The sequence below is a fragment of the Somniosus microcephalus genome, chromosome 8 (genome assembly GCF_052327205.1).
Source record: "Somniosus microcephalus isolate GS21.2 chromosome 8, FLI_Smic_1.0, whole genome shotgun sequence".
NCBI classification, from domain to species: Eukaryota; Metazoa; Chordata; class Chondrichthyes; order Squaliformes; family Somniosidae; genus Somniosus; species Somniosus microcephalus.
This window is the reverse complement of record NC_140994.1, coordinates 92,885,896-92,911,298: the sequence shown is the minus strand read 5'-3', so window position 1 is coordinate 92,911,298 and position 25,403 is coordinate 92,885,896. Positions and strand designations below refer to the sequence as shown.

The following is a 25,403-nucleotide window of genomic DNA, read 5'->3' as shown; positions in this document are numbered from 1 at the left end:
CCTTAGGATAACTTGCAGATGTCAGCAAGCTGGTCAAATAGGTAGGAATGTGCAGGCATGGGCCACTGTCCATGGTCAGTTAAGAAGCAGTGAGGCTGCAGTGTTTGATGTACCAGGCTACGCAAATCTGCCCAGGATGAGTACGTTCCTTGCATTCCGCCCAGCAATGTTCTCACGCACTGGTGCCGCTGGTTGGCGGGCCTCTGCAGGATGCTCGTTTCCGTCCTCCTCCTCAGCATCATCCTCATCTGAGGCGGCTCTGTGAGGAGCCTCTTGGGCCTGCGGAATCGGCAAGCCACGACGCTGTGCCATGTTGTAAAGCACACAGCATACCATGACGATTTTGGAGACCCTGGCTGATGAGTACTGTAGGGCTCCACCTGATCTATCGAGGCATTTAAAGCGCATCTTAAGCAATCCTATGGTTTGCTCGATAATGCATCTGGTGGTAATGTGGCTGGAGTTGTCGCGCTCCTCAGCTTCGCTGGCTGGTCTCCTCAACGGCGTCATTAGCCAAGAGCGCAGGGGATATCCCTTGTCTCCAAGTAGCCATCCTTGAAGTTCGTTTGGCGGACTGAATAGCGGAGGCACAGTAGACTGGCGCAGTATGAAGGAGTCATGGCAGCTGCCAGGGTACTTGGCACAAACATGCAAAATCACCTTCTTGTGGTCACACACCAGCTGAACGTTAAGGGAGTGGAAGCCCTTGCGGTTGACAAAAACTCCTGGATTGCGGTGGGGTGCCCTAAGGGCCACGTGTGCAGTCAATGACGCCCTGCACCCTTGGAAAGTCTGCCAGCTGAGCTAATCCAAACGCTCACGCCCTCACACTTGCGCGATCCCTGGTGAAATGGATGTGATTGTGCGCGAGGGCAAAGAGGGCATCGGTTACCTGTTTGATGCAAGTGTGTGCGGCCGCCTGGGAGATGCTGCTGATGTCTGCTGCTGATCCCTGGAAGGAGCCTGAGGCATAAAAGTTGAGTGCGGTGGTGACTTTGATGGCCACTGGTAAGGAGTGTGGATCTGGTGCTCTGGGCTCCAGGTCTTGCTGCAGCATTGCGCAGATGTCAGTCACAACCTCTCGCGAAAGTCGGAGCCGCCTATGGCACTGCTGCTCAGTCATGTTGAGGTAGCTGACCCTGTGTCTGTAGACCCTGTTTGGGGGTTATCTCCTGCGCCGACGGCCTTCCATGCCCTGGCCTGTGCTGCCTCAGGTGGCTGAGCCGCAGCCTGCCGCTCCTGTTGGTGCTGCTGTTGTTGCTGGTGCTGCTGTTGCTGGAGTTGCTCCAGCCTCCTCTGCTGTTGGAGATCCTCTAATGCCAGGAAGGGAAGGAACAAAAGGCCTCCCATGCTTCTGGCAGATGCCTCTGTTGAGGAGGTGCTGAGTTAGGGTGGTGAGAGGGGCTTCCCAGGAGCTCTCACTGGAGAAGTGTGTGAGGCTCCAACCTTCCACAGCTGTGCCTAAGCCTTCAACAAGTTGCCCAAGCCTTCAGCAACAAGGTCCTGCAGCCTGCAAATGCTGTCTGTTTAAATCTCTTCAGTCCTGATTGACCTGCAGCTGAAAGCAAGCAAGCCAACTTTGTTCACGCCAGGTTTCATCAGTGGTGTTCCCACCAGGCGTGTTTTACATGGGGAAAGGCTGAAAGTTGCAAGGGACCCTGAAAATAGGATTAAACATGCCAATAATTGATCATTAGGCTCCCGCCGACCATTCCCGCCTGCTGCGGGTGGGACTGATTCGGGTCGCGCTGAAACACGGGGGCGAAAGTCGGGTGAGGCGGGGAATCGGGTGGGGGGGTCGCGACCCCCTGTTTCTGTGATTTTCAGCCCCCGCCCGCCTGAAAACCCGCCCGATGGCTGGGGGAAAATCGGGGCCTATGTGTTGCCAACAGATTTGATGGAAGCTTTTCGTGACCAGTGGGCACTGCAGGGCATTGTCTGTCTTGTGAACAAGAATAAAACTATGATATAATCCTCTCGCACATTTTTAGTTGATTGAGCCACTTGTTTTGTTTTACGAATGTATTCCTTCAAGGGGGACATTTGCATATTTGTCTCAGTGGCTTTGGGTTTACCTAATGTTTCTGCGTTGTTCCAAGAAAACGAGAGCAACATCTTAAAACAGTGTCTGCAGCTTTGAGTACATCACTATAGGAAGGATTTAATAATCCCTGGAAAAAGTGCAATACAGATTTACCAGGGGTGAGAGATCTGAATTACAAGAACAAACTGGGGGGGATTTGATAAAAAGGAAATGGTAAACACATTGGGCTGAATTTTGTCGGCGCTCAGAGGGTGGTTTCGGAGGCAGGTCCGCTGTCAAAATAGCAAAGATTGACAGCGGGAAGGGAACCCGCTGTCAACCCACCTCCACGCGGGTCTATCGGCGCTGAACAAACCCGACATCAAGCGGCGGGGGAGGCAATTCACATCATTAAATGGGTTGCTAACATCCAATTAACTGTTACTTTATTCCTACATTTCAATTTTACGTGCTCCCCCACGGGTTACACGCCAGCTCAGTATGTTGAGTGGATTCAGCATTGAATTATCTCAGGACCTGACAGCTGCCAAAGTTGTATGAAATATCCCATGTTACAGCTATTCATTTTCAAAGCTCAGAAACTTGGTTACTGCATTTGGAAGACATATTGAGCTTTCTGCAGCTTGCAAGTATTTGGAGCCAACTCTCTATCCAGTGCCACCTCATTGGAACAACCCCTCTCACCATTGATTGATCGCTTCTGACATCTCAACCTCACCTGCCATCTATTCCATTAGCTTCGTTGCCCTTGAAAATATCTCGCCTTGGTCCTCCGAATCCCACCAAGATCAGCCCCAACACCAGCCTTCTCCTCAATCAACTGATGCTGCCCAGGGCATCAGTACCCAACCACTTTGCTGCCAGGGATGGCGTCACCATGGCCAGATTTACTTCACTTGACGCTGTACACCCTGAATGCCAAATGATGCGCCAGGTTGGCACCACCCCACCCCACACCAACAGCATAAAGCATCCTTACAGTACCTAAGCCATTCCTTTCACACTCGTCACCATTACGGGGGTGGGGGGTGGGGTAACCCTTATGTCTCACCATTCACTACAACTCACTAAGCCACTTCCAAAGGTGCATACAAATCTGTCCAAGAATGCAAAGTGCTGAAAATAAACGTTTCAATGTTTGACAGCACATTACTAGAAACTTCACATGAACATTGGCTGAACCACCCAAGTGCCTACCCTTGTGTGTTGAGGATGAGTGTGAGGCGTGGCTGGTGAAATGGGGAAGTTATATATAATGTAGATAGGGATGGGTGGAGGCGCAAGGTAAGTTTGTGTGGGTAAAGATGTGCAGGAGTAGGGTAGGGAAGGCAGAGTGATGTGGATGTGATGAGTGGCACAGCAGGATGAGATTGAGTGTGGCTTGGCAGTAACATTTCGTGATCTAATGGGACATTGAAAGGCTTGTGCCACTGCAGCCTGGTCCTCCTGACAACATCCCTGCATAAGCATATGGAGGGAATCATGGGAGAGCCTGGGTGCAGCCATGCACCTTTGTGCAGTGCTTGTCAGTGTTTGCAGCACCTCAGTGCTGTAGAATACTGACACAGAACTGTCAAAATCAATGTGGCCATGGACCCTTTCAGGAAATCGGCTGATGACGCGTCATCAAATGATGTCATCAGACCCGCTTCCTTTTAATTGTCCGGGCACCTCACAGAGCGGGCTTAACGAGCCCAATCAACATAAAATAATTTGGAGAGCGCGGGCTGCAGTAGACAGCAGGCTGGGACCGCGACACCGACCCCGGCCGCACCGGACCCGCCTCGGTCAGTGAAATCACAGCCATTATTTCTATTGGTTGGTAATTCCAAGTTGAGGGGGACAGAATCTTGATAACCACTAGTACATAAAAGGTGGAAATTAGAAACTTACTCTGAATTATTGGAATGCTTTGTCAGATGATTGATGCTAAATCGATTATACCATTGAAAAAGATACTGCAAAGTTACATAATGAATATAGGATGGGAAGAAAGCAGAAAAATAAAACTATATAAAATCATCCCCTCAGCTAAATTTAGCACTGGTAAGAATGGTGTTCACCAGTGCTAAAAATTCTGTTTGTTTAAATGCTAATTCCACCAGTTGGAGCTGCAGAGTTTTTGTAGCAGCAGCTACATCAAATTTTTGCAGAGCTGTTTCTGCGGTACCTTGTCCAAGTATTTTTTTTCTACTGAATATTTTGCTTTTCCTTTCAAGAATTCCACAACACCAGATGACTTCAGATTTCCTAATCCGTCAAAACACATACTCACATTAAATGATGCGGTCATCCAGAAGTGGTTCAGTTATCCTCCTGGAAGGATTCCTTTAGAGACAACTAAGTAAGTAATTGGTAGCTCTATTGGTCACAGCAGCCATTTCCCAAATCCTTGGCAGGACTATGCAATTTGAGTTGTATGAGTGGGAGGACTTTGAGCAACGCTCTTGGAGCTTGTGCACTATGTAATCCATTTTTTCTCTATTCTTTACCAGATGTTCTGTGAATTATAAGTGTAATTTTTTTGTAGTAATGACTAGGAATGAAAGTCAGTATTAGAATGGCACATTGATATGGTACAGATCGTTATGATCTAATGCACTTTGAATGTAGGATTCATTTCACAGATAAATATGTTAACTTATCAGAGCGTTCGCCCAAATTTATTATGAAATTAGTAGACTTATATTTGAAATGAAGCGAACTGGTAATTGGGAGCACTGGAGTATCTATGGTTGTAACCAAAGTCTTTCTAATTTATATCTTTTTTTGAGATTTTAAGCCACTTCATTTCTTCCATTTTTAGTTTTTGGCTTTGTGCTTTTTCCAAAATTTACACGTGGAATCGAGGGAAATTCCAGCGCTCTCTGGACAGAAACCTGTTGTTCATTGTTTAAGGAGTTGTATCTCTCCTTCCTGACAGATTTGCTGTGACCCTTATGAAATGTGCAGGCATCTAGGTACTTACAGAATCATAGAAACTTACAGCATAGAAGGAGACCATTTGGCTCGTCGTCGTGCCTGTGCTGGTTCTTTGAAAGAGCAGCCATGCTTAGACCCACATCCCTGCTTTTGTCCGTAACCCTGTAAGTTCCTTATCCTCAAGGACCTGTCCAACTCTCTTTTAAAATTATTTATGGAATCAGCTTCCACCACCTTTTCAGGTAGAGCGTTCCAGATCCCGACAACTCTTTGAGTGAAAAAAATTCTCCTCATCTCCCCTCTAGATCTTTTGCCAATGATTTTGCATTTATGACCTCTAGTTATTGACCCACTCACCACAGGGAACAAATTTTTCTCTATCTACACTACCAAAACCTCTCATCATCTTGAAAACCTCAATTCAATTCAATTTTATTTGTCATATATGCAGCAGACGTGTGTACTGCACAATGAAATGTTGATTTTTACGAGTCCTCCCAACATTGGAATAAATATGGCATAACAATGATAAAAATACTAATAGAAAGACAGTAATAATAAATAAAACAACAGTAATAAATAATAATAAAGTAATCGTTCATGAGTCTTATGGCCTGGGGGTAGAAGCTGTTTCGAAACCTGTTGGTACGAGACCGTATGCTTCGGTATCTCTTACCGGACGGGAGCAGGGCGAAGAGGTTGTGGCTGGGGTGACTCGCGTCTTTAATGATTCTCAGGGCCTTCCCCCGGCACCTCTCGGGGTAGATATCCTGCACAGCAGGTAGTTTAATTCCTATAGTGTGTTGTGCAGCTTTCACTACCATCTGTAGAGCCTTGCGGTCTGTGGCGGTGCAGTTGCCATACCAGGTAGTGATGCAGCCGGACAGGATACTCTCGATGGTGCACCGGTAGAAGTTGGTCAGAATCTGGGGGGCCATTCCAAATTTCTTCAGTCTCCTGAGGAAGAACAGGCGTTGGCATGCCTTCTTGGTTACGACGTCGATGTGATGGGACCACGTTAAGTCCTCCGTAATGAATACGTAATAATATAATGAATAATTATACCCCATCTTAACCTTCTCTGTTCCAAGGAGCAGTATCTTAACTTTTTCAACCTTTCCTGATAACTGAAGTCCCTCGCCCCATGTAATATGCTGGTAAACCTCCTTTGTACCCTTTCTAAGGCCTTTAAATCTTTCCTGAAGTGTGGTGCCCAGAATTGTCCACAATACTCCAGCTGAGGCCTAACCAGTGATTTATAAAGTTCTAGCATGATCTCTTTGCTTTTGGACTTCATCCTGGACTTAATGTAAGGCTGTTTATGTAGCCCGTTCAACAGAGTCTTGGGGGATAAAATTCAGTTGGTAGCGCCACCCGTTAGCGCCTTAAGAGGGCGCTAAGTGGGGTGCAAACCAACTAGCGCCCGGGCACGGCGATATCTGCGCCTCTCGCGAAATTGACCGGGCATTTTGCAGTGACGCTAAACAATACCGCCCGATCTCGTGCGCACGCAGATCTTGACGTCATTCGAGAGTGCAATGCCCTTGGGGGCCCCCTGGACCGGAAATTCAGTGGCGCCCCCCTCCTTTCCACCTGGCGTGACCAACGACATGCTGACTGGAACGCTTCCCAGTCGCTGTGGGGCTGGGGTGGTACTATTTAAAGGGGGCCTCTTCCTGGCTTTTGTGTGGTAGCCATTTTTGCACCACTCGTTCTGAGAGAGAGAGAGAGATTTGGAGAGAGAGAAAGAGAGAGACTTCTGCATTGAGTCAACGCTGTCTGAGGTAGTTTTGGCTTCTGACCATAACTTTGCAGGTACTTTGCTTTTTGACCGTCATAACTTTGATTGCCCAGATACTATGGGGGCTGCATTGGATGGGAACGTCGTCCTTCTCCATCACATTCAGAGGGCACAGAGACGCAGAGAGAGAATGGCAATCATGGCCAGACAGAGGAGGGCCAACAGGCGTCGGTACAGGAGACCTTACCCTCCCAGGGTTTTTCGCCAACAGTTCTCATACATTAACATGTCTGAGGAGCAGTGTTTGCGAAGGCTGCGATTCAGCAAGGAGGTGGTCACTGAGCTCTGCCACCTGCTTCAGCCAGATCTGCAGCCTCAACTGAGGAGCAGGACGTCTCTGTCGGTGGCAGTGAAGATAACAGTGGCTCTCAACTTTTATGCCACCGGCTCCTTTCAATCTGCTACTGGGGACATCGCCAATATCTCCCAGTTCGCGGTGCATTGCTGCATCCGTCAGGTCACAAATGCCCTCTTCAAAAGGAGACGAGAGTACATCTCTTTCCCCATGACCCCGGACAAGCAGCAAGAACACGCAACGGGCTTTGCTAGGATAGCGGGCTTCCCCATGGTGCAGGGCGCCATTGACTGCACCCATGTGGCTTTGCTGGCGCCGAGAGAATGCCGAGGATTTCTGCAACCGAAAAGGCTTCCGTTCCTTAACCGTTCAGTTGGTCTGTGACTACAGACAGCTGATACTCGCTGTCAATGCCCACTTTCCAGGCAGCAGCCACGATGCCTTCATCCTGTGCCAGACTTCTGTGGCAGACCTTTTCGAGGCACCGCTTCGCCCAGGAGGTTGGCTTCTCGGGGACAAGAGAGATCCTCTGTGCACTTGGCTGATGACCCCGCTCCATTCGCCCAGCACCCCTGCTGAGCTACGATACAACGAGAGCCATCAAGCTACCAGGAACATGGTTGAGCACACAATCGGCGTGCTCAAGCAACGGTTCCGCTGTCTGGACCATTCTGGAGGAGCCCTGCAGTACTCGCCTGAGCGAGTCTCCCACTTCGTTGTGTGCTGCATGCTGCATAACCTGGCAATCCTCAGGACCCAGCCAATGCCACCAGACATTGGAGCAGCAGCAGAGGAGGAGGAGGATGAACATCAGCAGCACCAAGGCGGGAGGGAGGCACAAAGTGGAAGGGCTGTCCGTCAAAGGCTCATAGCAAGTCGCTTCTAGGCCCCCTCTGAGGGAATGGCTTCTGCCATTCAAACAACCTGAATGAAACCACCCTGCAACCCCTAAGCCGGTCAAGGCAACAATGAGTGCAAAGACCAAACATGCACATTTTGAATACAGACACTTCTTTATTTCCCAAACTGTGTCTCATTTCCGCATGACAAAGTAATAGAAAGAAACACCAAAAAAAAGTCATTCACATAACTGGCTCTCACAACCTGGAGACAATGTCCAAAACAGTAACAAAAACTTGACCACGACCCGCGGCCTTCAATAAAACAATGAAATACATTTTGCGACACCACCTACTTTTTGCCCTTCGAGGGTGATCTGCCTCCCTTGCGAAATTGCCCCCTTCCCACCCTGCAGCTCCTCCGTAATGGGACCCCAGTGGCTGCAGCAAGGCTGGGGGAAGGCTGCTGAGTGTCAGAAACTGAGACTGCAGATGCCCTTGAGGGACGGCCTGGACCAGCTCTGGGCCTGGAGGGCCCGGCTGCTGACTGCTCCAACTCTGCATGGGCGGCAGCAGTCTGTCCTACAGGTGGTGGCAACTGCAGTGGAGAAGTGACAGTGTTGGCAGCAGGAATGCTGTCATCTTGAGCGAGGACAGCAACTCCCTGCTCGACCGACACACTGGCACTCGGATGGGGCAGCACCTCAGCATGCGGAGCAATCTGCTGGAGCACAGATTGCCGGCCTGCTGCGGCGCGGTGAGAGCCCCGGGGAAATCTGCCCGATCCAGCGAGGGTGGCAGCAGTCAGTGCTCGCGTGGCCTCAGTCTGTGTCTACATGAGACCAGTCACTGACTGCATTGCAGCACTTCGCTGTAGCACAGGCGGCTGCCACGCAAATGCTAAGTGCTCCACACTCCTTGCCAGTGATTCAATGGATTCGGGCATCCTTGCTACTGCAGCCATGAGCTCAATGTGCCTTTGCTCCGCCTGGGTGCTCATTTCAGCGAGCACCCACTCCTCGTCTGCGTTCAGTGCAGCAGGACTCGAGGCCATACTCTCCGTCCGGGGAGAAGGCCCCCGAGCTTCCCTAACCCCCTCGCGTTGCTGCAGCCCGCTGGGCCCTGGAGCTTCACCCTCATCAGACCATTCCCTCCAGGGAAGTTGTGTCCCCAGTATGGGCTTGGGCTGCCTCGGCAGAGGGTTGCGCTGATGGTCCGGCTTCCTCTTCCTCCTCGCCTTCAGCTTCACTCCTAATGGCAGCTTGAGGGCCCGTCCCCTCACCTGGTGAATCACCATCTGAAAGCAGGGAGGTACAAGAGTGGCTTTAGCGTGAGGACAGGGTGGCAGCACGGGAGACATGAGTGCAGCGATGTTCTGATTTGGATTGAAAGTGTCAAAGGCTGCTGTTGTGAGGAACAAGAGGAAGGAGAGAGGACAAAAAGGTGATGACCTTACCATTGCTGGCCACAACGGGGTCGGCGTCTCCAGTGGCGACGGGACCAAGCATCCGGCTTGCCACAATCCTGTGGACGCGCTGCTCAAGATCGCTGAGGGCTTGAAGGTGAAGCCGCCCTCCACCGGTCCGTTGCTGCGGTGTCCTATTATGAGCCAGCTTGGCCTGCAAGAAAAAGGACGGTGTCTGAGCAAATATGCAGCCATGATCTTGCCTGAAATGCCTCCCATGGTTGAATAGCCCTTACTGTATGCAAAGTGTGGAATGTGCGTGTGTGTTTCATGAAAGGGCCATAGGTGTTGGATGAGTGCTGGGCATTGGGGCTTTCAGGACCCTCTGGCCATAAAGTGAGGTGGAGATGGAGGGATGAAGAGGTTTTGAAAAAAGGCACTCACCCTGACGACCCTAGTGAGGTCGTTGAACTTTTTCCTGCATTGCACAGGGGTCCTAGGCGCCATGCTGCTTGAGGTCACTCTGTGAGCCACCTCCCTCCACGCTTTCCTGTATTCGCTTGGCAAAGGCCTCCTGCCACTCTCTGGGTACAGTAGAGATCTTCTGCGCTCCACCGCGCCAACCAGAGCCTCCAAGGCACGCTCGCTAAAGCGCTGTGCTCGCTCCCTGGCCCCCCTCCATGGTCCTTGGCTGGAAGATTTCGCCACAGCTCTGTCCAGGCCGAGACTCGAGGCATGGTGAGCAGGGCGTGGCTGCAGAGTAAGATCGACCCTCCCCTTTAAGAACTGACCGGCGCCAGTGTGTCTGTGTTCAATCGTTAACTGACGACACCTGCGCTGCGCCTGCCCTCGCTCCTCGGGCTTAGCGCCTTAAGAGAGTTGTGTAGCGCCTGATTTAGCGCTCCAATCACCTCCAGGGGCGAGAGAGGTGAATTTTGCAGTCGGTGGCGATAATTTGCGCCGGGCGCAAAACTTTGCGCCCGGCCGATATTCGCGCCTCAAAATGGGTGATACCGAATTTCTCCCCCTTGATACCTAGCATGCTCTCCACTAGCCTAACAAGCTCCTGTAGATCAAGGTTGTTCATCACATGGTGGTTGCTGCGAAACATGCACAAACTGCCAAAACTTGCTTCAAAACTACAGATTCTATCTTCCCATCCTCCTATAATTTGCAGCCTTTTAAAAACCATGCTTGGTGTCACCATACTACTACTCAATTTATCATGTGCTCAAAGTCTTATCTTAATGTTTCTACTCTAAGGAACAACTTTTGCTGCAAAACCTTTATTTCTTGTAAAAATATGTCCAATCTGTACTCTAATCATCTGTTTGAAAGTTTCCCACTGTTTGTGCCCTCTCTTATTTGCCAATTTTGAGCTAGTTCCCTTTTTATCTTACTGAAATTGGCTTTTTCTCCCCCCAGTCAAGTACCTTTTTATCTTTGACTATTTGCTCTCCTTTTCAATTTTTGTATTGAGCTTCATGGATCTTATCCGAAATGCCTCCAGGCCTTGTATCTCAGTAACTAGAGCTGGATCCAGTAATCAAGATACGCTTAAGGGCTAGACCATTTGAGCATGACTTCTTCTGACTTGTACTCTACTGTTTTGGTTATATATTTCTGCATTCTCTTTTTTTCTGTTGTTTGGTCGTCTGTTATTTGGATGTGTTGAACGTCTAGTCTAAAAACCACTACATCTCTCACAACTTTATGGGCCAGTAATTCCGGTCCCAACGCGTGAGTACGGACGGTGTACTCGCGCGTGGGCCCGTTGGAAGTGCTGGATTTCAGCATGCACAGCGCATGCGCGGGAAACCGGCATTTCCTCTCCATCGAACTAAGGGGTTAAGAGGTCCAACGCGTGCGCGCAGGACTCTGCGCGCACGCGTTGAACTTCCTTCGTTTTGACAGGTTTGCGCGTGTGCAAGGGCCTGGACTTTTTAGAAATGAAAAAAGGAGGCGTAAGGAGTGGATTCTTGAAGGTAAGTGGTCTATTATTTAAAATTATTACTTTTTTTCCACAGCTTCATTGTTTTTAAGGACTTTACAGTAAGGTAAGTTTATTTTTCGACCCGATTTCGTAAAAAATTATTTTTTTCAAAAATTTTATTAATTACTTTAAATAGTTTTTTAAAGTTATTTATAGTTTATTTAATTATTGGGATGTTTTTTAAAATTTTAATTAAAGTTAAACTAGTCTTTTGGGCGCCTGTACTTTTCATGAGTTTGACAGTCTTTACTATCAAACTCATGAATGAGTTTCCCCTCCCCTGATTGGCTGCAGAGTGCTCACCTGATCCCAGCCGGCACATCGCACTAACTACACCGCTGGATCAGGTAAGCACATCGCGCCGACATCTGAACCGGGCCAGTGACAGGAAATGCAAGCAGGCCCGGGCTTCAGATGTCAGCGCGCAGGGTGAGTGCAGATCGGGGGCTTGCACGCGCGGCAAGCACCCGATCCTAATCTCTGGCCCTATATCTATTTCATCATCATACATGGAGTACTTATCATAGAATCATTATAGCACAGAAGGAGGCCATTCGGCCCATCGTGCCTGTGCTGGCTCTTTGAAGGAGCTATTCAATTAGTCCTACTCCCCTACTCTTTCCCTATAGCCCTGCAAATGTTACCTTTTCAAGTATATGTCCCATTTCCTTTTGAAAGTTAATATTGAATCTGCTTCCACTACCCTTCAGGCAGTGTATTTCAGATTACAACTCGCTGCGTAAAATAAATTATCTTCATCTCCCCTCTGATTCTTTTACTAATTATTTTAAATTTGTGTCCTTTGGTTAATGGCCCTCCTGCCAGTGGAAACGGTTTCTCATTTACTCAAAACCTGTCATAATTTTGAATGTCTCTTAAATTTCCTCTTAACTTCTCTGCTCTAAGGAGAACAATCCCAACTTATCTAGTATCTCCACATAACTGAAGTCCCTCATCCCTGCTACCATTCTAGTAAATCTCCTTTGCACCCTCTCCAAGGCCTCGTCATCCTTTCTAAAGTGTGGTGCCCAAAATTGGACACAATACTCCAGCTGAGGTCTAGCCAGCGATTTATAAAGATTTAGCATATCTTCCTTGCTTTTGTAATCTATGCCTCTATTTATAAAGCCCAGGATCGTGTATATATATATTTTTTTAACAACCGTAGCAATTTGTTCTGCCACCTTCAAAGATTTGTGTATGTGAACCCCCAGGTCTCTCTGTTCCTGCAACCCCTTTATAATAGTACCATTTAGTTTATATCGCCTCTTATCATTCTTCCTTCCAAAACACTTGCACTTCTCTGCATTAAATTTCATCTGCCATGTGTCTACCCATTTTACCAGTCTGTCTATGTCCTCCTGAAGTCTGTTGCTATCCTCCTCACTCTTTACTACATTTGTGACTTTTTTGTCCTCTACAAATTTTTAAATTATGCCCTTTATACCCAAGTCTTATCGGTCTTTCTTTTTTTCTTCTATGTGCAGAACGTCACATTTGTCTATTTACATTTCAGCTGCCTTTGTTTCACCCACTTACATATTTGTCTAACTCATTTTGTAACTCCTAAGCTGCATCTAATTTGGTATTATCTGCAAATGTTATTAATTTGCATTCAACTTCTGAATCCAAGTTGTTAATGGAAGAAATTAGAAACTGTGGGGGCTCAATCCCAACACTAATTACAGGGGGATTCTTCCCTAATAAGTATCCATTGTTACCTGCACTTCGCATCAATTCCCAGGATTTGTTCTGAATCATGGGCAGCACGGTGGCATAGTGGTTAGCACTGTTGCCTCACAGCGCCAGGGACCCGGGTTCGAATCTGGCCTTGGGTGACTGTCTGTGTGGAGTTTGCACATTCTCCCCGTGTTTGCGTGGGTTTTCTCCGGGTGCTCCGGTTTCCTCTCACAGTCCAAAGATGTGCGGGTTAGGTTGATTGGCTATGATAAATTGACCCTTAGTGTTAGGGGGATTAAATACGTGGGGTTACGGGGATAGAGTGGGATATGTGTTGGTGTAGGGGTTACGGGGATCGGGTGGGATATGTGTCGGTGCAGGCTCGATGGGCCAAAATGGCCTTTATCTGCACTGTGGGGTTTCTGTGATCACCTGCTTAAGCTTAAATAGTTGCATTTCATGTGACACATTGACAAATCCTTCTTGGAAGTCAAGGTTTACCATGTCATAAGGCTTTTCATAGTCTAGTGGGGATGCCATTTCCTTAGAAAAGGTCAGGCTTAATTAGGCTGGAGCTTCCCCTTTTGCATCAATGGTGGTTGATCTTTACTAAGTTATTATAAAGATAATCATAAGAACATAAGAAATAGGAGCAGGAGTAGGCCATTTGGCCCTTCGAACCTACTCTGCCGTTCAATAATATCATGGCTGATTTTCTACCTCATCTCCACTTTCCTGCACTATCCCCATATCCCTTTATTCCCTTAATATTCATACATCTATTGATCTCTGTCTTGAATATACTCAGCGACTGAGCCTCCACAGCCCTCTGGAGTAGAGAATTCCAAAGATTAACCACCCACTGAGTGAAGAAATTTCTTCTCATCTCAGTCCTAAATGACTGACCGACCCCTTATTCTGAGACTGTGACCCCTGGTATTTGTTTAATTTCTCTGCCATTTCCTTATTCCCCATGATAATTTCTCCTGTCTCAGCCTGTAAGGGACCCACATTTACTTTCGTTAATCAAACTTGCTCTTACCCAGTGTTGATTATTCCAATGGGTCTGTGTGCTTTGGTCTATTTTGATAGCTTTCCTTGAAAATGGGCATCAGCCTGTTTCCAAATACTGGGTTCTTCCCAATGTTCATTGACTCAATAATGACAGTCATCACTTCATAGTTCTCGCTCCTTTTCTTCTTTAATATTCAGGGATAAATACCATCCCTCTGTGGGGATGTTTGTTTTGAGTCTTTTTACCCTGTCTGGGAATGCCACCTCATTTTATGCTGAAGTTATTAACTCTACTTGGATTATTACTATTTACGGAGGGCATATTGCTCATGTCCTCCCTGGAGAAACCTTAGAGTAAATAATCATTTAATATGCATCAACTGTTTCATGCTCATCAATTTCAGTCTCATAAGACCCTTTAGGATTCTCATTTCTTCTGAGTGCCCTCTTACTGTTCCAGCACTGAACGGTTTTCTTACCGTTATGTTTTGTGTTTGCAGCTTTGCTTTTTGCAGATCTCTGCCCCTTTGGCCAACCTATGTTTCTGCATGTTCTTGTTCATCTTTCTCCCAGCAAGATTTGTAGAGCTTTTTTATCCTAATTTTTACATAGAATGTATAGCACAGAAACAGGCCCATATTCAGCCCAACAGGTCTATGCTTTGTTTATGTTCCACACGAGCCTCCACACACCTGATCTCATTTAAACTATCCGCATAACCTTCTATTCCTTTTTCCCTCAAGTGTTTATCTAGCTTCTGATTAACTTGTTAATCCACTCGGGGTCATGCTTGTTTAGTCTATTCTTCTGTTTGCTAATCCTTAGTATGTAGGAACGGAGGTTCCTATCAAAAAGACTGAGTTCGACTCAGGCAATTAAAACAATGAACTTTAATGAAACAAAACAGGTTTAAACTGGAAACTGCTGGAACACATCAATTACAGGTCTACTCTCCTTGAGGGCTCCACGAGGACTGATCCTCTGGTCAGAAGACTGACATCATGACGTCATCACGTTCTTCCCGCCATTGGGGCATCACGTGACTAACGGCATGACGTCATCACGTTGAAACTGCGCTGTAAAGGTAACTAGACATTGTACAGTCAAACAGTGTAATTAAAGGTACAGGCACAGACAGTAACTACATTGCTATTAAAGGAATTATGTACAACCGCTCTGAGTCCTTTGGTGGCTCCGCCACATGCGCCCCCCCCAGAATTGTCTTTAACAGAAAAAGTAAGACGAGGAGGTGGTCTGACAAGTCTGTCCGATCGACTTCGATACCCTGGTAGAGGAAGTTGATGACCGGTGGTCGAGTTGGCAGTCGGTTGTGGTTGAGCAGGTGCGGCGAGCGCGGTCGAGTTGGCGGGCGGCTTTGGTTGATCTGGTGCGGCGGCTGTGGGTGGTCGGCCACATTTGGGTGGTTGAGCGACTACGACAGGGTGGTCCAGGTCCAGGTGAGCCGGCTTCAATCGGTCCACCGAGATGTGATCCGGCTTCCCTCCAACGTCGACCGAAAAGGATATGTCTCCCGGTTCGATGACGCGGAAAGGACCAGTGTAAGGGGGCTTGAGCGGATCCCGGTGAGCGTCGTGGCGGATGAATACATACTCCGCATTCTTCAGTCCCGGTGGCACGTAGGAGTTCTGCAAACCGTGATTGGATGTAGGTACCAGAGCGAAGCATCTGGCCGCTTCCTGGTGGCGAAAGAGTTGCTGGGAGGCGGACCATGGCTCAGTGGGAGAAGGGAGGAAATCCCCTGGTATTCGGAGCGGCTGGCCATAGACGAGTTCAGCTGAAGACGATTGTAGGTCGTCTTTGGGCGCCGTACGAAGACCCAAAAGGACCCATGGAAGTCTGTCCACCCATCCTGCACCTTGAAGACTGGCCCAAAGAGAGGCTTTAAGCGACCTGTGGAATTTCTCGCAAAGGCCGTTCGCCTGTGGATGATAGGCGGTGGTGCGATGAAGTTTGGTGCCGAGCCCCTGAGCCACAGCGTTCCAAAGCTCCGAGGAAAATTGTGGCCTGCGGTCAGAAGAGATGTCCGCCAGTACCCCGAAACGGGCAACCCAACAGGAGATGAAAGCTTTAGCGACGTCTGCCGAAGTGGTGGAAACCAAAGGAATTGCCTCTGGCCACCTAGTGGTGCAGTTCACCATGGTGAGGAGATGAGTATAACCCTGAGAAGGCGGAAGCGGCCCCACAAGGTCCACATGCACGTGGTCGAAACGACGCTCCGGAACAGCGAATGCAGCCACTGGAGCTTTAACATGACGCTGGACTTTGGCCTTCTGGCAGATGATGCAGGTATTAGCCCAGTCACGGACATCGAGGTGCACACCTTTCCAGATGAACTTCGCCGACATAAGCCGTTGTGAAGCCTTCATCCCAGGGTGCGACAACCCGTGTATGGCATCAAAAACCTTCTGGCGCCATGCGACTGGCACGATAGGTCGAGGAAAGCCCATGGAGACGTCGCAAAGGAGCATGGCGCCTGTGGCCTGGAAAGTGACGTCGGTTGCCTGGAAGCTAGAGGGAACGGTTCTATATGATTGGACCTCAGAGTCCGAGGCCTGATCTGCAGCCATGAGGGCGTAGTCGATCCCCAGGTGCACCGCGTGGACCGTCGCACGGGAGAGGCAATCCGCCACCAGGTTGTCCTTACCAGACACATGTTGAATGTCCGTGGTAAATTCGGAAATGAACGTCAAGTGACGTTGTTGACGAGCGGACCACGGTTCGGCGGTCTTGGCCATGGCGAACGCAAGAGGTTTGTGGTCGACAAAAGCCGTGAAGGGACGCCCCTCCAATAAAAACCGAAAATGGCGAATGGCGAGGAAAAGGGCCAGTAGCTCCCGATCGAAGGTGCTGTACTTTTTTTCATTCTTCTGTAGTTGACGGCTGAAAAACGCCAGCGGTTGCCACGTGCCGTTGACCCACTATTCTTCCACTGCACCGATGGCGTAGTCTGACGCGTCGGTGGTAAGGGCGATGGTGGCACCTGGAAGTGGGTGCGCCAGCATGGTTGCGTTGGCCAAAGCGGTCTTGGTGTTGCCGAACGCCTGGACCATCTCGGCTGTCCAGCTGATTGGATCTTTACCGGACTTGCCCTTGAGGGCCCCGAACAAAGGTTGCATAAGTTGAGCCGCCTTGGGGACAAAACGGTGGTAGAAGTTGACCATCCCCAGGAACTCCTACAAGGCCTTGACTGTCGGCGGCCGCGGGAAAGAGGTAACCGCTTCAACCTTCGTCATCAAAGGGACGGCGCTGTCCGATGTTATGCGATGTCCCAGGAAATCGATCTGTTGCAGGCCGAACTGGCACTTGGCCGGGTTGATGATTAAACCGTGTTGGCTGAGGCGCGTAAAGAGGGAACGCAAATGGGAGATGTGCTCCTCCTTGCTGGCACTGGCGATGAGAACGTCGTCAACGTAGACGAAGATGAAACGCAGGTCTCGAAGAACGGAGTCCATTAAACGCTGGAACGCCTGTGCTGCGTTTTTTAAGCCAAACGGCATCCGCAGGAACTCAGAGGCCAAAAGGGGTGATGACTGCGGTTTTCGGGACGTCTTGTGGGTGCACTGGAACCTGGTGATATCCACGGACGAGGTCAACTTTAGAGAAGATAGAATTTCCCGCCAAATGGGCCGAGAAATCCTGGATATGCAGAATCGGGTACCGATCCGGAGTGGTGGTGTCGTTCAGGCATCGGTAATCACCGCATGGCTGCCAGCCGCCGCCTGGTTTCGGCACAATGTGGAGAGGCGAGGACCAGGGACTATTGGATCGCCGAATGATGCCGAGCCGCTCCATCGTGTCGAACTCCGCCTTCGCAGCCGCGAGCTTGCTGGGTTCGAGCCTTCTAGCCCGCGCATAAACCGGGGAGCCAGTAGTGGTGATATGATGTTCAACACCATGCTTCGTTGCCGAAGAGGAGAAAGTGGGCCTTGTCAGTTCCGGAAACTCCCCGAGGAGCTGCGTGAAGTCATCCGGAGGAGGGAAAACGCAGGCAATTGAGCACGACACGGAGGTACTGTGGTAGCACGGAATCGAGTGGAAGGTGGCCGCGTTGATCAGCCGGCGGTGCCGGACATCGACGAGGAGGCTGTTGGCACACAGAAAATCCGCCCCTAGGATGGCCTGTGAGACCGTAGCCGTGACGAATTCCCAAAAGAAGCGCTGACCGCCGAAACAGACTTCGACCCGCCGCTTTCGGAAAGTTCGAATTGCTGCGCCATTAGCCGCTACGAGGGAAAAACAGAGGTTCCCAGTCTGCATGTCGAGCTTCGACGCAGGTAGAAAGTTACACTGCGCCCCGGTGTCACAAAGAAAACGGCGGCCCGATAGGGAATCGGTGATATAAAGGAGTTTCCCCGTAGATCCGACGGCCATCGCCACCGCGGAACGCCCGTTAGACCCGGTCCTCCGTCGCCAGGGACGCCGCCGGCGCTTTCTTGTTTTTTTTTTTGGGGCGAAAAACTGCAGGGGGAACAGCAGCATCGTGCTTTCGCGCCAAAACGGGTGTGGTAGGAGCACCAGCCCGCTGTAGGAGGAGCTGGAACCGCGTCTGTGGGGGATGGGCGCCGCGTAGCCGCACAGCATTGCTGGGTTACCGTGAAAATCTTATCGGCTTCAGCCGCAAGCTTGGCGCAGTCTGTAATGTTGGATCTGGCTAGGGCAGCCTGAACCTGTTCAGGCATTTGATAGAGGAAAAGCTCCCGGAAGAGGAAACATTCCGGTTCGGCACCCAAGAGCGTGAGCATTTGGCTCATGAGCTAGGACGGTTTGGAGTCCCCGAGGCCGGGCAGCGTGATGAGCCGGCGAGCGCGCTCCGACTTTGAGAGCCCGAAAACCTGAAGCAACCGCGCCTTAATTGCATCATACTTGCTGTCAGTAGGAGGACTACCGAGGAGGCTGATGATCCGTGATGCAGTTGCGCTGTCGAGGGCGGAGACCACGTAATAATAACGGGTCTGATCCGCGACGATGTTCCTAATGGCGAACTGGGCTTCAGCCTGGATAAACCAGGCGTCTGGTTGTTGCTCCCAGAACTGTGGCAGTTTCAGCGTGCCGGCGTTCGTGTCCATGTTGAATCTTCCACGAAAATTGTTCGTAGAATTCGGGGTCACCAATGTAGGAACGGAGGTTTCTATCAAAAAGACTGAGTTCGACTCAGGCAATTAAAACAATGAACTTTAATGAAACAAAACAGGTTTAAACTGGAAACTGCTGGAACACATCAATTACAGGTCTACTCCTTGAGGGCTCCACGAGGACTGATCTTCTGGTCAGAAGACTGACGTCATGACGTTCTTCCCGCCATTGGGGCATCACGTGACTAACGGCATGACATCATCACGTTGAAACCGCACTGTAAAGGTAACTAGACATTGTACAGTCAAACAGTGTAATTAAAGGTACAGGCACAGACAGTAACTACATTGCTGTTAAAGGAATTATGTACAACCGCTCTGAGTCCTTTGGTGGCTCCACCACAAGTATGTATTTATCCTGCATGCTCAGCATTATTTCTTTAAAGATGTTCTTGTCCTTTACAGAAGTATAATTGAACAATTTCCCCCATAATCGTTCTCTGAAACCCATCCCCTCATTCTCTTGATGTAAGCCTTTTTAAAATTGTGCACTTGACTCCCAATCCTTGGAAATTCTGAATCCTAAATCACATTAAATTTGATCATTCTGTGGTTGCTATTTCTCAGATGCCACGATTTCCATTTCCTGTATCTTATTTAGGTTACTTGCCATTACCAAGTCAAGATGTACACTGCTTCTTGTGGCTTCCTTGATGCACTAGATCATAAAGTTAACAACTCAAACTCTGAACCACTTGGTATTTTCAATTTCTGTTTGGTTAAGTGAAGTTCCTTATTAAATTAACCACACTATTTTCAACAACACTCAAGAAGATCGACACCATCCAGGACAAAGCAGCCCGATTGATTGGCACCCCATCCACCACCTTAAACATTCACTCCCTCCACCACCGCCGTACCGTGATTGTAGTGTGTACCATCTACAAGATGCACCGCAGCAACTCGCCAAGGCTTCTTCGGCAGCACCTCCCAAACCTAGAAGGACAAGGGCAGCAGGCGCATGGGAACACCATCACCTGCAAGTTCCCCTCCATCCTGACTTGGAAATATATCGCTGATCCTTCATCGTTGCTGGGTCAAAATCCTGGAACTCCCTACCTAACAGCACTGTTGGGAATGCTTTCACCACACGGACTGCAGTGGTTCAAGAAGGCGGCTCACCACCACCTTCTCAAGGGCAATTAGGGATGGGCAATAAATGCTGGCCTTGCCAGCGACGCCCACATCCCATAAACGAATAGAAAACCCCACTATTTTCACATACCCTTTTTATCGCTTCACAGAACAAGCCACAGGAAACTTTGTGCTATCTGGCACCGACAGTACCGAGCTGTTTCCGTTCCCTCAAAACTGCCGGACACACCAGCGCTGATGTTGAAACATATGGAGATTTTCAGCTCCGTGTGAATCAACAAACCCTGTTGCTTAACAACAGCTTCTAAACGGTAAGCATCTCTGTAGCGTCTCTAGCTGAAGCTGTCACTTAGCTACAGACCTTGCAGAACTTGACTGTTGAGGGAAAAAAGCAACGAAAAGAGAAAAAAAGCAACGAAAAGAAAAAAAAACCTAACGAAACGGCTCCTGATTTTTGCCGGTGGCTCGAGCTTGCCGGACATTTAGCCTCCGGATAACACACAGTTTCCTGTATTGTCTTTCTTCCTTATTCTGCCGATAGTATACACCTAGTGTTGGCTTTACCATTTTCATGTTAAAGATGCCAAACCAGAATAGTTAATCATGTAATTTTCCACCTTCCACGAAATCAACATTTACCTGCATGTGTCCACAGGCTACCTCCTTTCCTGTCTACTTTATCTTTCTTGAATACTCTGTACCCTTGTACGTTGTATTCATTACCATCCTCTAGGATCAGCCGTCTTGTAGGCAAACAGAATGAAGTGGCTGTTGTACTCGGCAGAGGCTGAATCCATCTTCACAAGTGGACTCATCATTCAGAAACTGATTGATTTTTCAAATAACAGGGCTATCCAGAAATGGAACCTCATGGTCACTTTTCAGAACAGAAGACTACCACCATTTTGTTTCAGGATTCGGAACCTGTCTAGAGCCTGCTTTTTTAATCCCTTGGAGGGGGCCGTTCAGGTGTGCATTCCTCAAAATACTGATCCTTGACAGGATTTAGGAGGAGGAGAAACAGTCATCCTTGTAGCCTACATTTGAAGTGTAGCCACTATTGAGGCTTATGTAGGCAAGCGCAGCAGCTAATTTATACACTGCAAATTCCCAGAAACAGCAGTGAAATAAATGACCAGTTATTCTGGGTGTTTTTGTTTGGTTGTTGAGGGATAAATGTTAGCTGGGACACCAGGAGAATTCCCTGCTACTCTTCAAAGAGTGCCATGGCATCTTTTATGGACAGACGGGACTTTGGTTTAATGTCTTATTTGAAAGAAGAAAGGTCTGCACAAGAGACATGACTGGTAATTGGAAGTTTTTTTTTATGTTCTTGATCACTTTGTGTATAATTTTTTTCTGTCAGTAAGACTTGTTACAGAGTGGATTCAGTGCTTCTTTGTAAAGGGTTCACTTGCTAGTTCTTTCAGCATATCACCTTATTGTGGGTGGGGCAGTAGGCCAATACTCATGTTTCAGTTCCTGAAAGGGGCTTGGAAAGATTTGTTCCTATTCTTTGGAATGCCCCTTCCTGGGACCTTTTATTTAGTTCTCAATGACCTGAGTCAAAAGTAGTTAACCCTGCATGTTCCTGTGCACTAGCATGGTTCTGCTCATGGCCTAGTGATCGATTATTGGGGTCTTGTATGTACGTCAACTAACAAGGCACTCATCAGGCTGAATCCTTCAGACCTACCTAAAATTAGGTCTGAGTTTCATTTATCTCAGATTATTATAAGAAGTTCTGTACTTCACTGAAAGGAAGTATTGTATTCTCTGTGAATGGGGAATTAATATTTTACTGGACCAGACACAGTTTTTGTTGATGTAGGCAGTTGTTAGTGTGCTTCAGGAACCATTACTAGACAGAGATTATCTGACGAGGAGTGAAGTGTTTTTTCCTGGTCCGCCTGAATTCACTAGGGAAAATCCAGTATTATTTTGCCCATACAGTGGCCAGTGGGAGCAGTTCGTAAAGGGTATTCATTAGGCCGCAATCCAGAGCAGTATTTGTGCTTTAAATAAATGTTTTTATCTTAATTTTGGAGCCTATGTTTATACATATGGTGTGGCAACACTGAAAAATAGCTTAAAAATAGGTACTTGGAAGGCCATCTCCAAAATTCTCCACCACTTTAGCATGTCTCTACAATATGTGGAAGTTGCAGGAATGACTAATTATTCTTCATTCAGTAATATTTGCTATTGCATAATCATAAGAGATTGACTTCTTTCATACTAATTTTTGAAGGTCCTGTACACTCATTGGCCCGTATTTTCCGATCGCAGGCCTCCCGCAGGCGGAGGGCTGCGATCTGGAAAAATCTGCGCCCTTACCCGAGGGCTCCCGGGAGGCACACAGTTCAGATCCTGGGCCTCTCCAAACTGCCGGTGTGCAGCGTCCCTGGGATCACGTAGGCCATGGGGAGCCAATCAAAGAAGGGAATCTCCCATCAGACCTGTCAAATATATGAATGGAGATCACCCCAAAAAATAGTAAAACTTTAAATAAATTTTTTTTTTAAATCACATTTTTAAAATGACTTGAAAGTACAATAAATTAACTATTTTAAACAAAACTTTAAATTTTTCAAAAAAGTAATTAAAGTTTTTTACGGGGCTAAAAATAAACTTACCTTTTCTAAAAGTATTTTTAAATGATAAATCAGTGGAAATTTTTTAAAAACTTTTTTCAACTCCTATCCTGGTAAAAGCAGGCCTTACGCCTGTTTTTACCAGGCGCAAGAATTGTAAGGGTTTTCTGCGGGCGGAGGGTCTCCAAAAAGCGGAACTCTCCGCCCGCAGAGGCCCTCCTCCAGGGCAGTTGGAGGATCTGTCAAGAGCTTTCTTGACAGATCAGAAATGTCGGTTTCCAGCGCATGCGCTGTGCATGCCTGAAACCGGCATTTCCGATGCCCCTACGGGTGGGTACACAGCGCATACCCACCCGTAGGGATTGGAATATCTGGCCCATTGTATTTTAGGTTATGTCATGTTTCCTCCAGGAAACCTGCTAAAGGCCAGAGTGATTGAAGCTGTAATTTTACAGCAAGGGAGAGCGAAAGAGATTTGACTACAAAAGGAAAAGACTTCTTGGCATGCTCTGAAATGTTCCCTAGCAATTTTATCCCTTTCAGATAACAGGCATTATACTACTGTATGTGGAAGCTAAAGTTCAGCTTAAGAACAGAGAAAGACCTTACCAAAGATAGGTATGAGTAAATTAGAACACTTGTAAATTAATTTGTCTAATGCAGTGTCTTTTTTTTTCCCCTTAGTGAAGTTGATATCGTGTTCTCATCAGTAGGCTGCATAAATGGAAGCTTTCTTGCCTTGAGGTACAGTATGTAATTTTAACATTTCTGACTGGTGCAGTTTTCTAAATTGTAATTTTTAATATTCTAGTGCAAAAAAAAACTAAATTAACTTGTCTACAGTGTTGAATGATCTAGCAGCAAAAATTTTACACCAATGACAATTTTCCTAAGCCATAAGAGGCACTGGGTGGTGGGTATATTACCTGTCTTTGATTGTTGTATGAGTTTGTAACTATGAAGTGGTTTTTTTTAAAACAAAAACTTAGTAAGGAATCTTAGAAATAAGTGGCATCTTTTTAATATATCTGATGCTACAGATTAGCCTCTTCAAAATCAAAAATGGGTAACATTTTTGTTTCGATGTGGTATCCTTTCATGTCTCGAAGCCCATAAAAAATGTATGCAACCAGGAAGTTCAGCAGCACCAGCTGATTTTAGATTTGGGACACCAGAACAAGCCAGGGTTTTTTCATCACATAAAAAAATTATTTAAGCGGAACTCCAAAAAGGCCTGACGCCTAGAGAGCACTCAAAAGTAGGTAAATCAAGGTACTTTTTGGTTCCTACATCTCCAACAGACTCACCTTCAATTTGCAGCTCAACAGGATTGTAACAGACGTTTGGATCTGGGTGACAATTAACAAGAAAGATTCTCTTCACATTTAGGTAGAGCCTTCACACTTTCGCGACTTTGTGATCTAACTACTTGTGTGATCGGAACTCGTGGGATCGGAAAGTCTAGTTTGTCATCGGTGTTGATTTGAGCATGTTCCTTCACATAAAGAAGGAGTTAATTTTACACTCTCTCATGAATATGTGGCCACAGGGATACCTTTGGAATATTTCCATTTCACTACTTTTATCATTTGAATTAGTGGGTTAGCAACCAGTCATATGCCAGCGTGTTTTTCTAATCTCTGCCAAATATTGAGCACAAAAGCACAGATGTGATCTGTAGATGGGTAGTTTACATAAGAACATAAGAAATAGGAGCAGGAGTAGGCTATTTGGCCCCTCGAGCCTGCTCCGCCATTCAGTAAGATTATGGCTGATCTTCTACCTCAACTCCGCTTTCCTGCGCTATCCCTATATCCCTGGATTCCTTTAATATCCAAAAATCTATCAATCTCTTTCTTGAATATATTCAACGACTAAGCCTCCACAGCCCTGTGGGGTAGAGAAATCCAAAGATTCAACACCCTCTGAGTGAAGAAATCTCTCCTCATCTCAGTACTCAATGGCCAACCCCTTATTCTGAGACTGTGGCCCCTGGTTCTAGACTCCCCAGCCAGGGGAAATATCCTCCCTGCATCTACCCTGTCAAGCCCTAAAAGAATTTTACATGTTACAAAGAGATCACCTCTCATTCTTCTAAACTTGAGAGAATATAGGCCCAGCCTACTCAATCGCTCCTCATAGGACAATCCCAGGAATCAGTCTGGTGAACCTTTGTTGCACTCCCTCTTTTGCAAGTATATCCTTTCTTAGGTAAGGAGACCAAAACAGTACACAATACTCCAGGTGTGGTCTCACCAGGGCCCTATATAATTGCAGTAAGACATCTTTACTCTTATACTCAAATCGTCTTGTAATAAAGGCCAACATACCATTTGCTTTTCTAATTACTTGCTGTACCTGCATGTTAACTTCCAGTGATTTGTGTACAAGGACACCCAGGTCCCTCTGAACACCAACACTTCCCAATCTCTCACCATTTAAAAAAATACTCTACTTTTCTATGTTTCCTACCAAAGTGGATAACTTCACATTTCTCCACATTATATTCCATTTGCCATGTTCTTGCCCACTCACTTAGCCTGTCAATATCCCCTTGAAACTTCTTTG

At 47.5% G+C, this 25,403-nt stretch overlaps 1 protein-coding gene across 1 annotated transcript in view; it reads left to right on the top strand.

Annotated features, from left to right (window-relative positions):
* herc4 (HECT and RLD domain containing E3 ubiquitin protein ligase 4) overlaps positions 1 to 25,403 on the top strand; it is a 189,553-nt gene that overhangs the window by 62,807 nt on the left and 101,343 nt on the right. Inside the window, exons 10-11 of the mRNA XM_085996146.1 lie at positions 4,264 to 4,388; positions 23,520 to 23,579. Coding sequence (XP_085852272.1) covers positions 4,264 to 4,388; positions 23,520 to 23,579 — 185 coding nt within the window. The remainder of the gene's footprint in view (positions 1 to 4,263; positions 4,389 to 23,519; positions 23,580 to 25,403) is intronic.